A 19,005-nucleotide genomic window follows, 5' to 3' on the forward strand; every position below is an offset into this window, starting at 1 on the left:
GAGGCGCAGACAGCGGCGAATTAAGAACCCGTTGCAATAAGCAGCTGCATTACCTAAATGGTTTGTGTTGCTTTGTCATGGCAGCCCCAGGAAATGAGCTCTCCACAATAAATCCTGTCTGCTCATAAATAATTTGCTGGGGACAGCAGGATGCACCACGGCGTGCCGCTTAATCTCCCTCTGCATTTGTCACGCCTTGGCGGCCAGGATCAGCAGCCCTGGCTTGTTTGCATATCCCAACCAGCAGCACATCAATCAGGTTCCCCTTCCTTCCCCACCCAACACATTTTAATGGTCTCCCAACATTTACAGAGAGTTGTTACTAATCCCACTATGGATTTCATGCCAGGTTACACATTTTGTCATCTAACCTCTCCCGATTCATGCAGACTGAAGTGATGCTGTCTGGAAGAAAGGCAGAGGAGCAAAGCTGGAGGGAGGGCTATGAAAGACCTTTTTTTTTCCCCCTTCACCTACATGATGCCTTCTTGATTCATAAATACCCCAAAGCTGGAAAGCCACAGAGAACAAAACACAATGGAACCCTCTGAAGCAAAAGCTTCCTGCCTGTGCTGTGCTGTGCTTTGCACGGGCTGCTGACTGGGGCTTGATTTGCTGCCCCTGTTCAGTATTTACCTACAGAAAGCATAATCCTGCTTTACTGGAAAGTCTCTCTTCTGCACTGCTCTGATCCAATCCTCTCAGCCTGGGCACAAACAATAGGTTTAGTCTCACTGCAAACCATCATCAAGAAGCTCAAAGCAAACCATCAGCTGTTGAAATTCACCTCAACTTCTGGGAAACAGGGGTGGGGTGGGGGGAAATAATAACCAACAACTAACCCAACACTCAACTTGTGATGCTAAGCACAGAGCCAGTCCTGATGTTTCCCACTTCAGAGAGCCAGGAAGTCTCCCTTTTCCCCATCAGCTGATCCTCTGACAGAGAAAAGCAAGGAGGCAGGGAACCCTGGCATCTGGGAAAGGCCAAACTCCCCAGGTAATTGCTTCCTTTCCCCAGAGAGAGACCCTCAAATGCTCAGAGCCTAAATCAGTGCTTGCAAAGAAGGGCACACACTTGCAACTGGTTGCCCACATTCTCCCCCAGCTCCTGAAGAACCCAAATTCAGCTCTGAAGTGACAAAGTTTGCTCTCCCTCAGCTGAGTGATCTCTTTGGTACAGATCAGCCCCTGCCATGCTGCAAAGGAGCAGCTTCTCCTGGAGGACCTAACAGCAGCCCAGGGAGCACAAGCTGCTGAAAGGGAACATTTCTGGTTTCTCCCCAGCCATTTTCCCTACACTTTTGCCCTCTGTTGCTCAACTGGATTCTTCTTTCTTGTTTGTTCTTTGTTTGGTTTTGTTAGGTTCAGTTTCACTCCCCTTCAAAAGCACAGACTTTAACACAGCCATCCAGCCAAGTAGAGGTGAGACAGAAAGGAGAGTTTCCTCGTCACCACTTGGGGAAAAGAGAGCAACTTTAGTGTGTTCTGCTAATGCCCTAACCCACCACTGCTTCTGGGTGCCAACACAACACAGCAGACTGCCCAATGCATCTCCAGAGGACAGTGAGACCATTAAAATCCAGCAGAGAAGGTGCATCTCACTCCCATTTCCGTCTGAAAAGCTAATCCTGAGAGCATCATTTCCCACTTCTGCTGAGAACTCATGCAACAAATGAAGAACCGAGGGGCAGCAGCAGGGGAGCTGAATATTGTCAGATAATGAAGGAAAATTAAATGGCCCAAAATAGAATCAGCTTTGAAATATTTTGTGTGGGTGTGTCTGTGTCCATGTCAGGCCTCCTGTCTCAGACATCAGATCCTTGCTTCCTCCCCAGAAGGGCTCTGAACCAGAATGCCAGGAGGGCAGAGGGGTAGGGAAGAGAGAGCACAGGGTCCCAGCATAATCCCAGATCTCCATCTGGCTGCTGGTCCCTGCTGCACATCCCTTCTTTGCCGAGAGAAGACCCAAACCAACCTCTCCCCATGGCTGCAGTCCTGTGAAGCTGCAGTCTGGTGCCATCTCTGCCACCATCAGCACTTCCCCAGGCTGGGTACCGAGCCCAGAGCACAGCCATCCTGGCTCCGTGAGCACCTCACCGCACCATCAAGGTAGTTCAGAGCCATCTCCTCGCTGACTTACAAACACAAACTGGTTTCTGAGCAGACCACTGGCTACTCTTTTGGCAGGTAATTGTTTTCTGGCCCTTCAACTCAAAGGCAGGCTGGCACTCAAACTTCAAGCTGTCCCCGTGGCGAAAGGTGGATCCTTCTCTCCTGCCGTAGGCTGGGATCCCAGGGTCACCGCAGCTCCCTTGGTCAATCTCTGGGAAAGAAAGAGACAAAAAAACACAACAGAGAAAAGGAGAAGTTGCATGGAGAAAAGCTGTGACATGGAGCTGCTGCAACACCTCCCCTCAGCCTCCTCTTCTCCACACTAAACAGCAACCCCTGCCCAGTTCCCTCAGCTGCTCCTTAGTAGAGTAGACTAGACTAGACTAGACAAGGAGTAGAGTAGACTAGACCAGACTAGGAGTAGACTAGACTAGACTAAACTAGGAGTAGAGTAGACTAGAGTAGAGTAGGAGTAGAGTACACTAGACTAGACGAGACAAGGGTAGAGTAGAGTAGAGTAGACTAGACTAGACTAGACTTGACCAAGCTGACTTTGCTCTGCATGATCTGCACTCTCTGCCTCCTGCTTTGCTTTTGGAGGCTGCCCTCCAGTTCAGCACTACTTTTAAGATCTGAATGAGAATTAGAATTAACCAGGTTGGAAAAGACCTCAGAGATCATCCAGTCCAACCTATCACCCAACATCATCTAATCAACTAAACCATGGCACCAAGCACCCCATGCAGGCTCTTCCTATACACCTCCAGAGATGGTGATTCCACCACCTCCCTGGGCAGCACATCCCAATGGCCAATCTCTCTTGCTGGGAAGAACTTCTTCCTAACATCCAACCTGAACCTCCCCTGGCACAGCTTGAGGCTGTGTCCTCTTGTTCTGGTGCTGCTTGCCTGGGAGAAGAGACCAACCCCCACCTGGCTCCAACCTCCCTTCAGGTAGCTGTAGAGAGCAGACCCTTCCCCAGAGAGCAGGACAGCCTTGGAGGTCACAGCTGGGGGGAGGTGTTTATGGACTGGAACAGACTCCCCCTGCTCTCTCCCCCTCCTCATTTCCATTTCTTCCTTCCCACCCCCACCTGCCAGCTCTCGGTATGGTCCTCCTGCAGCTGCCTGACACCTCCCTGCACACAAGATGCAGAGTTATCTCTTGCTGAACATGTTTTCTGCCTCCCAATAAATCACAGCCACAGCTTTCTGTTATCTCCTGCTCTCTACAAGTTCATTTCCAAAGCCCCCCCTGCTCTGCCTGCTCTGTATCACTGTTAGCTACAAACCTTCATTCCTCTTTTGTTTTTCACAGCCTTCTTACTCCCCCATTATTCATCTGCTCCACATCCATCTCATCTTCCACCCTCTCTAGGCTGTTGGTTGTTGGGTTTGTTTTATCCCCCATCATCTCCCATCAGCCTGGCTTGGGCTTTTCTCCTCTTTTTTTTTTGCTCCTTTATGCCATGTCTTCCCCCCACATTGGAAATTCCTTCTGTGACATTTTCTTTGTAGAGAGGGAAATCAGCATCCTCTGGCATTTGCAGGGCTCCATCCCCTGCTCCAATCGGGTTTGGAGTTACAACAGGCAGCTCATTACCATGCTGACTCCAGGCAGCTTGGAGACAGGTGTGTGCTGAAGAAAAGCCACCAGAGCACCTAAGCTGCTGCCACTGCTGTGTGCTTCTTGAGCTCAAAAAGTCACTGCCAGCTCATCAAGCAGCCCCCAGATAATTTAACATAAATTACTAGTAAGGTTTTCATGAAATAAGTCCTTTTTTGGGGGGAGTTTGAGTTTTTTTCCTGCCTGAAAATGAAGAGGGGGGGGAGGGGAGGTTAGCCAGGATTTAGATCTCTTCCTACAGACTCTGAAGATCCAGATGTTTTAGGATTTGTACTTGCACATAAGGGACACACACACACTCTCACACACACACACACAAGCAAGTCAAAGCAAACAGTTCAGATGGCATCCTGGCCTGCATCAGGAACAGTGTGGCCAGCAGGAGCAGGGAGCTCATTCTGCCCTGTGCTCAGCACTGCTGAGGCCACACCTTGAGTCCTGTGTCCAGTTCTGGGCCCCTCAGTTTAGGAAAGATGTTGAGATGCTGGAAAGTGTCCAGAGAAGGGCAACAAAGCTGGGGAGGGGTCTGGAGCACAGCCCTGGGAGGAGAGGCTGAGGGAGCTGGGGTTGCTTAGCCTGGAGAAGAGGAGGCTCAGGGGAGACCTTCTTGCTCTCTGCAACTGCCTGAAGGGAGGTTGGAGCCAGGTGGGGGTTGGTCTCTTCTCCCAGGCACCCAGCACCAGAACAAGAGGACACAGTCTCAAGCTGTGCCAGGGGAGGATTAGGCTGGATGTTAGGAAGAAGTTCTTCATAGAAAGAGAGATTGGCCACTGGGATGTGCTGCCCAGGGAGGTGGTGGAGTCACCATCACTGGAGGTGTTTAGGAAGAGCCTGGATGGGGTGCTTGGTGCCATGGTTGAGTTGATCAGATGGTGTTGGGTGATAGGTTGGACTCAATGATCTCAAAGGTCTTTTCCAACCTGGTTAATTCTAATTCTCATTCAGATCTTAAAAGTAGTGCTGAACTGGATGGCAGCCTCCAAAAGCAAAGCAGGAGGCAGAGAGTGCAGATCATGCAGAGCAAAGTCAGCTTTCCAACTCAGAAACTAGTCCCAGGATCAAAGGGCAGCAGGGAGATCTATCAATGGGCCCTGGGAGAGACACAGGAAAGCCTCAACGTTTGCTGCTGCACACCAACAGCCAGGAAAAAACTCATTTGTGTTATTTCTTCCCTTCCCACACCTTAAAGCCTGGAAATACAGCAGCAGGGAGCTAGAATGCACCCTCAGCAAGGCTGCTGATGGCACCAAGCTGTGTGGTGTGGGGACTCACTTGAAGGAAGAGGTAGCCAGCTTGTACCCACTGCCCCTTGTCCTCTCACTGAGCACCACTGAGAAGAGCCCAGCCCCATCCTCTTGCCCTCACCCTTTAGCTCTTGCTGAGCATTGCTCAGTCCCTCTGGGGCTGCTCTTCTCCAGGCTCAACACCCCCAGGGCTCTCAGCCTTTCCTCCTCACAGAGATGCTCCAAGCCCTTCAGCATCCTCATGATCTCTGTTGGATTCTCTCTAAGAGTTCTCTGTCCTTCTTGAATTGGGGAGCTCAGAACTATACCTAATAGTCTAGATGTGGCCTCATGACAGCAGAGCAGAGGGGCAGAACATCCCTGGACCTGCTGGCCACACTCTTCTGAATGCACCCCAGAAGGTTGGGAACTGCACCACGAATGGGGCTGTGCAGAGAGCCATGGCAAGAGCTCCAGCTGGTGCAGAAGCCCAAGGGAGCTGCAAAGTGTTCAGCATATTCCTTGCTTCTGTAAAACCAGGCCATGCTCAGGCTACCAGAGAGCCAGGGAAAAGGCAGCCAAGAGAGGACAGCTCCCTTCTGACCCTCTGCTGAGGTGGAAGAAAGGCAACAGAGGTGCTCTGGAGGCACTGCTGGATGGTCTCCTCCCTCACTTGTGAGCTCGTGTAGAGCTTTTCTGTCACACCACATGAACCCAGCAGGAACATCTCTGCAGCCAGAGTGAAATCACAGGCTCATGAATGGTTGAGAAATGACAAATTGGAGCTGAGGTTTTCCACCCTGCACCTGTGCTCCTTGTTAACAGCATGCAAACAAAGCCAGCACCGGGAGAGGGCAAAAAAAATGCAACTCTGTGATACTGGGAAGGAATTCTTGACAGAGGAGGTGAGGAGACACTGCAACAGGTTGCTCAGGGAGGCTGTGGCTGCCTCCTCCCTGGAGGTGTTCAAGACCAGGCTGGATGAGTCCTTGAGCAACCTGGGCAGGTGGAAGCTGTCCCTGCCTATAGCAGGGGCTTGGAACTGGATGAGCTTTGAGGTCACTTCCAACCCAAACCATTCTGTGAAGCTATGCAAAGTTACCTGGGTTTGGACTGCAAGCTGAGAGCAGCTCAGGAGGCAGAACCAAAGCCCCTGCTGCATGCCAGGGAGCACAGGCTGAATGACCACCTTGACTTGCAGCTGTCCTGCAGGCAGCTCTGCAGCTCTGTACTTGCATCTATGATATATACTCAGACATGGCAGCCCAGCCACCTCACCCCACCAAACCCCTCAGGCAGCACCAGACAGGGCAGCAGGGGAAATCTTCAGGCTCTTGAAGCTCCCTTATGATGATCTCAAAGCTCCCTTCCCACCTAAACCCTGGGAAATTCCCTCCTGGTTCCTCCAGCTCTTGTCATAAAGAGACAAAACCCATGAAATATTGAGCAGGGCAGAAATCTTCCCTCCCCTCCCCTCCCCCCCCCCCCCAAATATGAATGATTCAGGGGAGGGGAACATCCAAACCTGTTACTGCAATCAGCCTTGAACCATTCCTCCTGATGAATGTTTAAGTCAAATCATTTCCACATTAGGATGAGAGAAGTCAAAACTAAACAAGAGCACCTAAATCAACTGTTTTGACATGAGTGAAATGAAACAGGCTGAAACCAACCTCTCACAGCTCCTCCATCAAATATTATATCATGCACAGCAGAGTTTGACAAGCAGCAGCATTGTAGGATAGAATTCTTGGGGCTGAAGTTTTACTGCTAATTAATTTTGTTCTCTCCCCCTCCCTAACACACACAAAAAATGTTCCCCCAACCCCCCTAGAATGTTATGGTACTGCTGGTGGGTGAGGGAGAACCTGGATCCTTCTGCTCAGTGCAGAGGAGGCAGCCCACACCTCCAGAGTGACTAATGAGAGCAAGAACCTTCTTTGCCCACTGCACAGAACCACTGCAGTCAGCCCAACACAAAAAGGGAAAGAAAGAAATGAGGCCACTCTTTCCCTGGGGTTCTGTGGGAATTTCTGCCCCCTGCCTGACTCAGCTCTGGAAGGAAAGGAGAGGGTTTGGAGCTGCAAGGGAAGCAGTGCACCAAAACTCCTTCAAGGTTCTGGGGAAGAGATTCAGAGAATGGTTTGGGCTGGAAGGGACCTTGGAGATCATTCAGTTCCAAGCCCTTGCCACGAGCCCAGGTTGCTCAAGACCTCATCCAAGCTGACCTTGGACACCTCCAGGAAGGGAGCATCCATAACCTCCCTGGGCAACCTGTGTCAGTGCCTCCCCACCCTCACTGGAAAGAATTTCTTCCTCATCTCCAGTGTAAATCTCTCCTCCTCAAGCTTCAATCCCTGTAGTCTAACCATGTTCTCTGGTAGGTCAGGTCCCTTCAGGCTTTGAGACACTGTTTGCTCAGCCCCAACCAGCAGCCAGCAGCACTGAGATGGACAGGACATGGCTGGAGATGAGGAAGAAATTCACTGGGGTGAGGGTGGGGAGACACTGCAACAGGTTGCTCAGGGAGGTGGTGGATGCTCCCTCCCTGGAGATGTTCAAGACCAGGCTGGATGAGGCCTTGAGCAAATTGGGCTGGTGGGAGCTGTTCCTGCCCATAGCAGGGGCTTGGAACTGGATGAGCTTTGAGGTCACTTCCAACCCAACCCATTCTGTGAAGCTATGCAAAGTTACCTGGGCTTGGAGTAAAGCTGAGAGCAGCTCAGGAGGCAGAACCAAAGCCCCTGCTGCATGCCAGGGAGCACAGGGTGCATGACCACATTGACTTGCAGCTGTCCTGCAGGCAGCTCTGCATCTATGACATATACTCAGACATGGCAGCCCAGCCACCTCACCCCACCAAACCCCTCAGGCAGCACCACTTTGATTTAACACCAGATAGGGCAGCAGAGGAAATCTTCAGGCTCCAGCTCTGCAGAGCTCCTAAGCCTCTTAGCACCATGGGGCTAAATTTCAGCTCTAAAGCTAAGCTCTGCAGAGCCAAACACTTAGTCAGCATTTCAGCATCAATAAATATTGTTTAATCATCCCCTGCTTGCAGCATGCTGGGGAGCTCAGAACACAGATCTCAGCCAGCTCTGCCCAAACTAACCCAACTCCCCCAGAAATGCAAAGGAAATCAGTGCCTCTAAATCCAGTTTTGATGTTAAATGGTTATTTGAGGTTAAAAAGGACACCTAAAGGGAAGACCAAATGAAAATCTGCCTTTGGGTCTGGGGTGGTTTGGTTTGGGGTTGTTTTCCTCCCTAACACTTCTGTCTCTTGCCACAAAATTCTCTGCTGTGGATTGACTTTTTCATGGAATGGAATGGAATGGAATGGAATGGAATGGAATGGAATGGAATGGAATGGAATGGAATGGAATGGAATGGAATGGAATGGAATGGAATGGAGTGGAATGGACCAGGTTGGAAGAGACTTTTGAGATGATCCAGTCCAACCTATCACCCAACATCATCTAATCAACTAAACCATGGCACCAAGCACCCCATCCAGTCTCTTCCTAAACACCTCCAGTGATGGTGACTCCACCACCTCCCTGGTTGCTCCTAATAATCTCAAGCTCACCAGCAGTAGACACAGTAATTTTTTCCCCTCACACCTCCTCTGTGAGGGAGACCAAATATCTTCAGCCCATCAGACCAGGTGTGATAGAATGGTTCAGGTTGGAAAAGACCTCAGAGATCATCTACTCCAACCCCCCTGCCATGAGCAGGGTCACCTCTCAGCTAGATTCAGCTGCTCAAGGCCTCATCCAGCCTGGCCTTGAACATTCCCAGGGGAGGAGGCAGCCACAGCCTCCCTGAGCAGCCCATTCCAGAGTCTCACCAACCTCCTGCTGAAGAATCAAAGAATCATAGAATCAACAAGGTTGGAAAAGACCTCAAAGATCATCAAGTCCAACCTATCACCCAACACCTCCTGGCAACTAAACCATGGCTCCAAGTGCCACATCCAAGCCTTTTTTGAACACCTCCAGGGATGGGGACTCCACCACCTCCCTGGGCAGCACATCCCAATGGCCAATTACTCTTTCTGGGGAGAACTTTCTCCTCACCTCCAGCCTAAAGCTCTTGAGACTGTGTCCTCTTGTTCTGGTGCTGGGTGCCTGGGAGAAGAGACCAACCCCCACCTGGCACCAACCTCCCTTCAGGTAGTTGTAGAGAGCAAGAAGGTCTCCCCTGAGCCTCCTCTCCTCCAGGCTAAACTTCTTCCTCAGCTCCATTCCAACCCTGCTCTGCCTCTTCTCTAAACCATTCCCCCTTCTCCTGTCTCCAGACACCCTGATGAAAAGTCCCTCTGCAGCACCTGGCTGCAGGAGGCTTGTGGATGAGATTGTGGCAGTCTGAAACCTCTTCAGTGGACCCTAAATTCCTCAAGAACTTGTCAAGATGCTACCTGAAGGAGCTATTTATTCCCAACCTTTCCAGTGGGTCAAAGAAGCATTTGGATGGCTGTGGAAGGCAGCAGCTCCATGGGGAAGGCATTCTCAGAACAAGCCATCTGAGATTAAAGGAAAGAAGGGGAGAAGATCAGCCCCAGGACCCCAGGAGGCTGTAAACCCTCTCACAAGTCAAGCACTAAATTGCAGCATCAATCAGCCCATGGAGCTGTTAGGAAAGGACTTTTCCAGCAAAGTGAAGCTTAATATAAATGTCTTCTGACAAGCCCTGGAAGTCCAAACCCATTGCTCACTGCTCTGAAAGAAAAGGCCTGTTCCAAAAGGCCAAAGGTGGCTGCAGCTGAGCCACTGGAGAGGCAGAAGCAGTCTCCATGAGCATTAGAGAGCCAGATCCTCAGCTGGTAAAGTTTGACACAGCTTAATTGAACATCAACCTCGTGACAAGGAGTTGGCACCTGCTGGGTGTCTGTGCCATGGGATCACAGAGTTGGTGGGCTTGGAAAAGCCCTCTGAGGTCATCATCCAGCCCAACCATCGACCCAACACCACCATGGCCACCAAACCATGGCCCAAAGTGCCAAGTCCAGGTGTTTTTTGAACACCTCCAGGGATGGTGACTCCAGCACCTCCCTGGGCAGCCTGTTCCAATCCCTGACCACTCTTGCAGAGAAGAAATTGTTCCTAAGCTCCAACCTAGGCCTCTCCTGGCATAGCTTGAGGCTATTTCCTCTCATTCTACCACCTGATACTAGAAAATAAGAGACCAATCCCCATATCACTCCAACTTCCTTTCTGGGAGCTGTAGAGAGTAAAGAGGTCTCCCCTCAGCCTCCTTTTCTCCAGGCTGATCAACTACAGCTCCCCCAGCTGCTCCTCACCAGCCCTCTTCTCCAGACCCTTCTCCAGCATCATAGAATAGAATCATAGAATCAACCAGGTTGGAAAAGACCTCAGAGGCCATCGAGTCCAACCTATCACCCAACACCTCCTGACAACTAAACCATGGCTCCAGGTGCCACATCCAAGCCTGTCTTGAACACCCCCAGGGATGGAGACTCCACCACCTCCCTGGGCAGCACATTCCAATGGTTAACAACTCTCTCTGGGAAGAACTTTCTCCTCACCTCCAGCCTAAACTTCCCCTGGCACAGCTTGACACTGTGTCTTCTTGTTCTGCTGCTGGTTGCCCTTAATCCCGCAGTGCACCTCTGGGAAAGCCTGAATCCAGCCCCCCTGGGTTTTATTGCATGCTCCTCCTGATGCAAACCCTTTTCTCCTCACTCACTCCCAAGCCAAGCCAAAGGACCTGGCTGACTCCATCCCTTCACACACAAAAAAACTCCCTCCATTAATACTTTGCCAGCACACTGCCCTCCTCAGCACATTCCTTCCAACAGGCCCTTGAGTCTGGGCATCAACAGATCCTCTTAGGTGTAACTGCTTCAGCTCCAGCAAGAGGCCTGGTGGTTGCACTACGCTTGCAACGCCACACCAAAGCCTCACTGGGTTAGAATAACCTTTATTAGAATAAACCAAACCAGGTTGGAAGAGACCTTCAAGATCATGGTGTCCAACCCATCAACCAATCCAACCCACCCAAACAGCTAACCCATGGCACCAAGCACCCCATCAAGTCTCCTCCTGAACACCTTCAATGACAGCAACTCCACCACCTCCCCAGGCAGCCCATTCCAATGGGCAATCACTCTCTCTGTATAGAACTTCTTCCTAACATCCAACCTGAACCTCCCCTGGCGCAGCCTGAGACTGTGTCCTCTTGTTCTGGTACTGGCTGCCTGGGAGAAGAGACCATCATCAGCCTGTCTACAACCTCCCTTCAGGTAGTTGTAGAGAGCAATAAGGTCACCCCTGAGTCTCCTCTTCTCCAGGCTGAGCAGCCCCAGCTCCCTCAGCCTCTCCTCATAGGGCTTGTGTTCCAAACCCCTCACCAGCTTTGTTGCTCTTCTCTGGACTCGTTCCAGCAAGTCAACCTCCTTCCTAAACTGAGGGGTCCAGAACTGGACACAGGACTCGAGGTGTGGCCTAACCAGTGCAGCATACAGGGGCAGAATGACCTCCCAGCTCCTGCTGGCCACACTGTTCCTGATGCAGGCCAGGATGCCATTGGCAATCTTGGCTGCCTGGGCACACTGCAGGCTCATGTTCAGCCTACCATCAACCAGCACCCCCAGGTCCCTCTCTGCCTGGCTGCTCTCCAGCCACTCTGACCCCAGCCTGTAGCACTGCCTGGGGTTGTTGTGGCCAATGTGCAGAACCCGGGTTAGGCTGGATGCCTGCTTAAACACCTTCTAGAAGCAACCCTCTGCCCTTCTAGCAGGCAGATTTGTTTATTTCTTCTTTATTTCATTTGTTTTTTGGGGGGGTGGTCTTGACTTCCTGCAGCTCCATGAGCTGCCATTTCCCTCCTGCAACTAGGAGGGAGCGTGGCTCTGAGAGCGCTCCTGGAAGGTGTGAGCTGCAGAGCGCTTCAGAGTGGATTTGGCAAGTGCTAATTGCCTGCTGCTCAAATGGCTCCTGCTTTGTAACTCAAAGCATTTGTAAAGGATAAAATAACCACACACAAACCCCCCACAAACCCTCAAGAAAAACCCTCCTGCAAAGAGTTTTATGGAGCTGGCTGAGGGGAGGTTAGCTCAGCCTCAGGACAGAGCCAGCCAGCGTGGGATCGTAGAGCCACCCAGGTTGGAAAAGACCTCAGAGATCATCAAGTCCAACCTCTCACCCAACACCTCCTGGCAACTAAACCATGGCTCCAAGTGCCACATCCAAGCCTCTTTTGAACACCCTCAGGGATGGGGACTCCATCACCTCCCTGGGCAGCACATCCCAAGGGCCAATTACTCTTTCTGGGAAGAGCTTTCTCCTCACCTCCAGACTGAACCTCCCCTGGCACAGCTTGAGACTGTGTCCTCTTGTTCTACTTCTGGTTGCCTGGGAGAAGAGACCAACCCCCTCCTGGCTCCAACCTCCTTTCAGGTAGCTGTACAGAGCAATAAGGTCTCCCCTGAGACCTCAGGTGCAGAGTGCAGTTCTTTGGTGATGCCCTGCAAGGTCAGACAGCTGCTGGCCAAACAAAAACACACCTCCAAAGGTGCCCAGAAAGGGAGAAAAGATTTGAATGGTGAACAAAGAACCCCTCTGCTTCTCATGCATGCAAAGGACTGGCACTACCCAGGGAAGGCTCTCTCCTTTAAAGCTCATCTAGGGACAGCAAAACCAGAAGCCTCCCTTTTTGTCTTCTCCAGGAGGCTACAGCACAGCAAACCAGGCAGCAGCTGTGCAGGTGAAGCTGCTGAGGAGGGAAGGGAGAAGCACAGTTGACCTTGGAAGCTCCACACACCAGGGCTCCAAAGCATGAATGATACTGGTGATCCCCAAACCTGACTGCTGGGGTCACAGGGAGCAGGAGCAGCTCAGCCTTGCCATAGATCAAGCCATCAATAACATCAAAGCAAGTCAGAGAAGGAAAAAGTCAAGCTCCTTATAGATCCAAAGTTCAGAGGAGATGGAGAGGAGCAGGAGGAAGTCCTTAGATCACTCAAGACTTTATGTGCTGTGCTGTGGGGGAAGCAGCACGTTTATCAAGAGGCTGAAAGACTGTGCCCACATTGCCCTTTGGGTACCATCCAGGGTCTCCAAGGGGGGCTGGGGAGTGCCTTCACCCACCAGCAGCTGGCACAGGTAGAGGGGCAGCAGCAGCATCTTCTGCTGGGCTGCCAAGAACCAGCCACAGACACATGTGGTAGGAGGCAGAGACCACAGCTGCTGGGGGCTGGGGGTGCTGCAGTCACAGGACCATGGAGGCTGGAGAAGAGCTCTAGGATCACCAGGTCCAACCTTCACAGCCAGGCACAGCACAAAGTGCTGGTCAGATGCTCCCAGACCACTGGGCTGGATTTGCCTTCTCCTTTCAGTGCCATTACCTCTTATCTCTGACTTTTCTGCTGGCCTGGTGCTGCCATCCTGCAAACACTGCAGCACCACAGCCAGGCACTGCCCAGCCTGGCTGCCCATGGTGGCATTCATAGATTCACAGAATGGGTTGGACTGGGGGGGACCTTAAGGCTCATCCAGTTCCAACCCCCCCTGCCATGGGCAGGGACACCTCCCACCAGCCCAGGTTGCTCAAGGCCTCATCCAGCCTGGCCCTGAACACCTCCAGGGAAGAGGCATCCACAACCTCCCTGGAGTGCCTCCCTACCCTCACTGGAAAGAATTTCTTCCCAATATCTCCAGTTTAAATCTCTCCTCCTCAAGCTTCAATCCCTTCAGTCCAACCAGGTTCTCTGGCTGGTCAGGTCCCTTCAGGCTTTGAGCTGCTGATAGTTCAGCCTCAACCAGCAGCCAGCAGCACTCAGATGAGCAGGTTGTGGCCTCAACATGATGTGACACTTCCCTGAAACATGGGAAGTCCCAGGGCAACACTTCCAGAAATGAATGAATGCTAATGTGCATTCAGGCCCCTTGAAAGGAACAGATTTAGATGTCCCTGCTGGAGCCAGTGGAAGCTGCTGGCACTCAGAGGGCTGAGGAGCCTCCCCCATGTCTGGATGAAGCATCTGAGCAGAAGGGCTCTTGCCATCCCTGGTACCAGCAGGTCACAGAGGAAACTGAAAGGCACTCAAGGGCTGTGATTCAAGATGACAAAGATCCCAAATGGAAGAGTTCCTGTGACAGGCTGGAAGAGCTCCTGTGGCAGTGCAGCACCACAGAAAGCAGCTGCCCCCAGGGCAGGGGAGGGCTATGGGAAGGAGGATGGAGAATGTGTGCTTCAGAAGAGCGCTAAGGAGCCCACACCAGGTCTGGAGACACAAGATGGAGGCTTCTGGGAAAAGCTAAGTGACTCAACCCAGCAACCTGAGAGAAGCCTCAGCCAGGAGCAGCAGGCAGGGAGAGGAGTTTGAATCAACCAGGATGGAAAAGACCTCAGAGGCCATCAAGTCCAACCTATCACCCAACACCTCCTGGCAACTAGACCATGGCTCCAAGGGGCACATCCAAGCCTTTTCTGAACACCTCCAGGTATGGGGACTCCACCACCTCCCTGGGCAGCACATCCCAATGGCTAACAACTCTCTCAGTGAAGAATTTTCTCCTCACCTCCAGCCTAAACTTCCCCTGGCACAGCTTGAGACTGTGTCCTCTTGTTCTGGTGCTGGTTGCCTGGGAGAAGAGACCAACCCCCACCTGGCTCCAACCTCCCTTCAGGCAGTTGCAGAGAGCAAGAAGGTCTCCCCTGAGCCTCCTCTTCTCCAGGCTGAGCAACCCCAGCTCCCTCAGCCTCTCCTCACACTTCCCCTCACACCTTCTCTAGCTTTGCAGAGATCTACAAACAGAACAACCACACAGCTTCAGCACTCACCCCCCAGGGCTCTCCATCAGTGTCCCTTGCAAACATTTCAGCATTCCCTCTGTGCTCCATTTGCACAGCCCAGAGCAGTCACAGTTCCAGCAGCTGACACCACTGAGCTCCTGGAGCCGCTGCTGACTTGATCTCATTTCCTCCCAGGGACACAGCCTGCTGCCCTCAGCTGAAATTCACCAACTCCCTTCTACCACAGCAGATGAAATGGCAACCCAAACCTTACCCATGACCCACCCAGCCTGCTTTCATGGACAAGAGGTTCTGAAAGCTCTTTGTGTTGGAGCAAAGCTTTGGTTTGAAGGGGGGAAAAATCATCCACCTGCAGAGCCTCAATTCACTTAGGGAAGCTTCTTCCTCTCCTTTCTCCCACACAACTGCAGCCATCTCCTCCCTGAGCCTTTGAGAGCAGGGAAATGTCAAGGCACATGCTTGGATTACCTTCATAGGTGGCTTTGAATCCCAGCAAGTTGCTGACACTGTCTGTCTGGAAGAGGAGCCACATCTGGTGCTGGGTGCTGACGATGAGGTCAGGGACTGTGGTGCCTGTCAGGCTGCAGGAATAAACAGGAAGGAGTGAGGAATGGTTCCCCCAGGAATGGTTTCCCCCCCCCCCCCCCCCAAACAAGGGCCACACACCCCCAGGGAGCAGCAGAGAATAGCAAGAGCAATGGCAGCAGGAGGAAGAGAAGACTGCCCCAAGCCCTGAGACTGCTGAGCCCCTCAGCATGGTCCTGCACAGGACCTGGGCAGGTCCTAGCTGTGATGATCATTGCTGTGATCACCACAGTTCAGTTCCATTGTCACACTACCCAGCAGCAGTTGCAAGCATTTCCTTTCTCACTGAAGCAATCACATACAACTCCCAGAGCCCATACTGGTGGCTGAGCCCTCTCACATTGCCTTGCAAATAACATCTGGTGTGACACAAGCTTGACTTCCACCACAGTCTCTGCCATGTTTCCACCCTGACAGAGAAGTTCTCACAAGGAGGTCACAAATCAAAGCCCTGGAGGGCAAGGCATGAGCCACAAATCCACTGCCTGCCCCTGAGAAGTGCTCCTAAGCCAGGCAGAGCAGGGTGACCAGGACCTCTCCAACCCTTCAGGGATACTCCTAGGAAAGCTGAGGAGATTTGGGAACTGTCACCAAGGTTTTACAAGGGATTGCAGTGACAGGACAGGAGGGAATGGATTGGAGCTGGAAGATGGCAGATTGAGACTGGAGAGTAGGAAGAAATTTCTTCCAGTGAGGGTGGGGAGAGACTGGCACAGGCTGCCCAGGGAGGCTGGGGATGTCTCCTCCCTGGAGGTGTTCAAGGCCAGACTGGATGAGGCCTTGAGCAGCCTGGGCTGGTGGGAGGTGTCCCTGCCCATGGCAGGGGGTTGGAACTGGATGATAATTAAAGTCCCTTCCAACCCAAACCATTCCATGGTCCCTGCCAATGAGCTAACCTGTGGGATTTAATCATCTTGGTGTGGCTTCCAAGCTTTATCCCTCACCCACACCAACATTAGCGCAGGTTCAGAGACACCAATGCCCACATTGAGCACAGCCCCTTCCCTTCCCTTCCCTTCCCTTCCCTTCCCTTCCCTTCCCTTCCCTTCCCTTCCCTTCCCTTCCCTTCCCTTCCCTTCCCTTCCCTTCCCTTCCCTTCCCTTCCCTTCCCTTCCCTTCCCTTCCCAGCAGAGCGTGGGAAGGGATCACTCCTGCAGGAGCTGGAGCCTTTTGTTGCCAGGCTCAGTGGCAGTGTTGAGTGTTGTTGTTACATTTCTGCTAAGGTATCACCTGGGATAAATCTATAAATTACCTTGAGTGCAGCTCCTGCAAGTGGATAGGAGGGGGGAGGAGGGAGGGGGGAGCTTGCTGTGATTGTTGGTTGGTTTAGGGGTTTTTTCCCCCACTTTCTGGAGTGTTTACTTAAATCTAACTAGTTCCATATGGAGAGATGTGGCTCCTGCCTGGCACCCCTGGCACCATTCCCCCACTGCCACAGCAGCACCTGAAAGGCTTCCTGATAAAACAGATCCCCAAGCTCTGAATTAGAGCAAACCCAAGGCTGCAAAGGGACCCCCCCCAGCAGCTGGGTGTTGCTAGCATCCTGTCACCAAACCCAGCTTGCAACCTCCAGGCATAGCTGTGGCAGTTCCCAGTTTCCTGGCTAGTGGGAGGCCAGCCTGGCTGTCTCTGTCTCTGCCACTTGCTGCTCATTGAGAGCAAACCCAAATGACTGCTGGAAGGGTTGTGTCACTTTACTCCACCTGCCTGACATCCTGAACAGCAGCTACCTGCTGAGTGCCAGGCTCTTCCCAACAGCCTTACAGGTGCCTGATGTTGTAATGGGACCAAGCCTGCCATGCACATAACTCTCACCCTCGTTTTAGAGACGTCCCCCAGCCACACAGGCACCAGGGATCACTCCAAGCACCTCGAGCCAGCCACTGCTCCAGCTCTGGCCATGGAGCCTCAGGGCTGTTCAGGCTGGAAAAGTCCTTTAAGATCACCCAGTCCAACCTTTGACCCTGCACTGCCAAGTCTGCTGCTAGACCACATCCCTCAGCACCACATCTCCACAGCTTTGAAAGCCCTCCGGGGTGAGGGAGCCTGCACTGCCCTGGGCAGCCTGCTCCTGGGGTTGACAACCCTTTGGGGAAAGAAATTGTTCCTCATGTCCAAACTGAACCTCCCCTGGCTCAGCTTCAGGCCACTTCCTCTCATTCTATCAACTGCTGCTAGGGAGGAGAGACCAACCCCCTCCTGGCTCCATAGCATCAACCAGGTTAGAAAAGACCTCAGAGATCTTCAAGTCCAACCTATTACCTAACACCCAACACCTCCTGACAACTAAACCATGGCTCCAAGGGCCACATCCAAGCCCCTCTTGAATACCTTCAGGGATGGGGACTCCACCACCTCCCTGGGCAGCACATCCCAAGGGCCAATTACTCTTTCTAGGAAGAACTTTCTCCTCACCTCCAGCCTAAACCTCCCCAGGCACAGTTTGAGACTGTGTCCTCTTGTTCTGGTGCTGGGTGCCTGGGAGAAGAGACCAACCCCCAGCTGGCTACAGCCTCCTTTCAGGGAGTTGTAGAGAGCAAGAAGGTCTCCCCTGAGCCTGGCCCCTATGTGACTTTAATCTCCTTTCAGGGAGTTGTAGAGAGCAAGGTCTCCCCTTAACCTGGCCCCTATCTGGCTGTAATCTCCTTTCAGGGAGTTGAAGAGAGCAATGAGGTTTCCCTTCAGCCTCCTTTTGTCCAGGCTGAGCACCCCCAGCTCCCTCAGCTGCTCCTCCCCAGCCCTCTTCTCCAGACCCTTGCCCAGCTTTGTTGCTCTTCTCTGGAATCCAGAAGCTGTCCCTCCCTGAAGTCACCTCCATGCCTCCCCCACCCATCAGCCACTTCCTGCTTCTGTCCCCACCAAGATGCTTTGACCTGCTTCAGAACCTTCACTGCTCCCAGGGTGCTGCTCAGCTAAGCACCACTCTTCCTGTAATGATTGGTTTGCATCCAGAGGGTCTGCAGGAGCAGTGCTGGCGTTGGTTCTTCTCAGGTTATTTAAGCAGCAGCCAGGCAGGGAGGAGGAACATAACCAAGAGGGGGTGGTGGAAATAAACCAGGCTGAAAGAGGCTCTTCAGAGAGTTGTGTTGGGGGGGGGGGTGGGGGGGTGGTTTATTGCACACTTTCCCATTCCACTTTAACAAGCTGAATGATTGATTTGGGTGCTTGTTACTTTAGGGAATAAAAACCTTCTCTGCAAGTCAGAAAGCTCAGCCTCACAATCTGTTATGCTCTCCAAGATGCTTCTTCCAGAGATGGAAACAAATGGTCCTTCTGAGCTCAGTTTGGGGCAACGTCTGCTGCTCTGCAAGGGGGGTTTGAATGCGTTCCTTGAGCTGAAAGGGCTGCAGCACTGAGTTCCTCTTGAAGAGTGAAGAGCAGCAGGCAAAACTGCAGCTCCCATCCCGGGCAGGGTTGGGTCCCTGTGTGTTGAGTCCTAAAACAGCCCCCCCCAGCTGGTATCCAATGCACAGATCTGACTCAGGGATGCAGCTGACAGCAGGAAACAAGGCAGCAAATGCTGAGGGGAGTTGTCCATGGACCTTCAGGTTCAGGACCTTGCATTTGGCCTTGCTGAATCTCGTGAGGTTCAGAGAGTCTCACTTCACAACCTTGCCTAGGTCCCTCTGGCTGGACCCTGTCCCTCTGGCCTGTCAAAGTGCACCACAGCCTGGTGGC

General features: G+C 52.4%; 1 protein-coding gene across 1 annotated transcript in view; it reads right to left on the reverse strand.

Moving 5' to 3' along the window:
- The window catches only part of CSMD2 (CUB and Sushi multiple domains 2), a 376,465-nt gene that overhangs the window by 140,952 nt on the left and 216,508 nt on the right, over nt 1-19,005 (reverse strand). Inside the window, exons 12-13 of the mRNA XM_068159296.1 lie at nt 15,211-15,323; nt 2,143-2,325 (exon numbers count right to left, since the gene is read on the reverse strand). Of these exons, the coding sequence (XP_068015397.1) occupies nt 2,143-2,325; nt 15,211-15,323 (296 nt within the window). The remainder of the gene's footprint in view (nt 1-2,142; nt 2,326-15,210; nt 15,324-19,005) is intronic.

This window comes from Melanerpes formicivorus, unplaced genomic scaffold (genome assembly GCF_026170545.1).
Source record: "Melanerpes formicivorus ecotype bairdi unplaced genomic scaffold, bMelFor1.0.p_v2 SCAF_45, whole genome shotgun sequence".
Classification (NCBI taxonomy): Eukaryota; Metazoa; Chordata; class Aves; order Piciformes; family Picidae; genus Melanerpes; species Melanerpes formicivorus.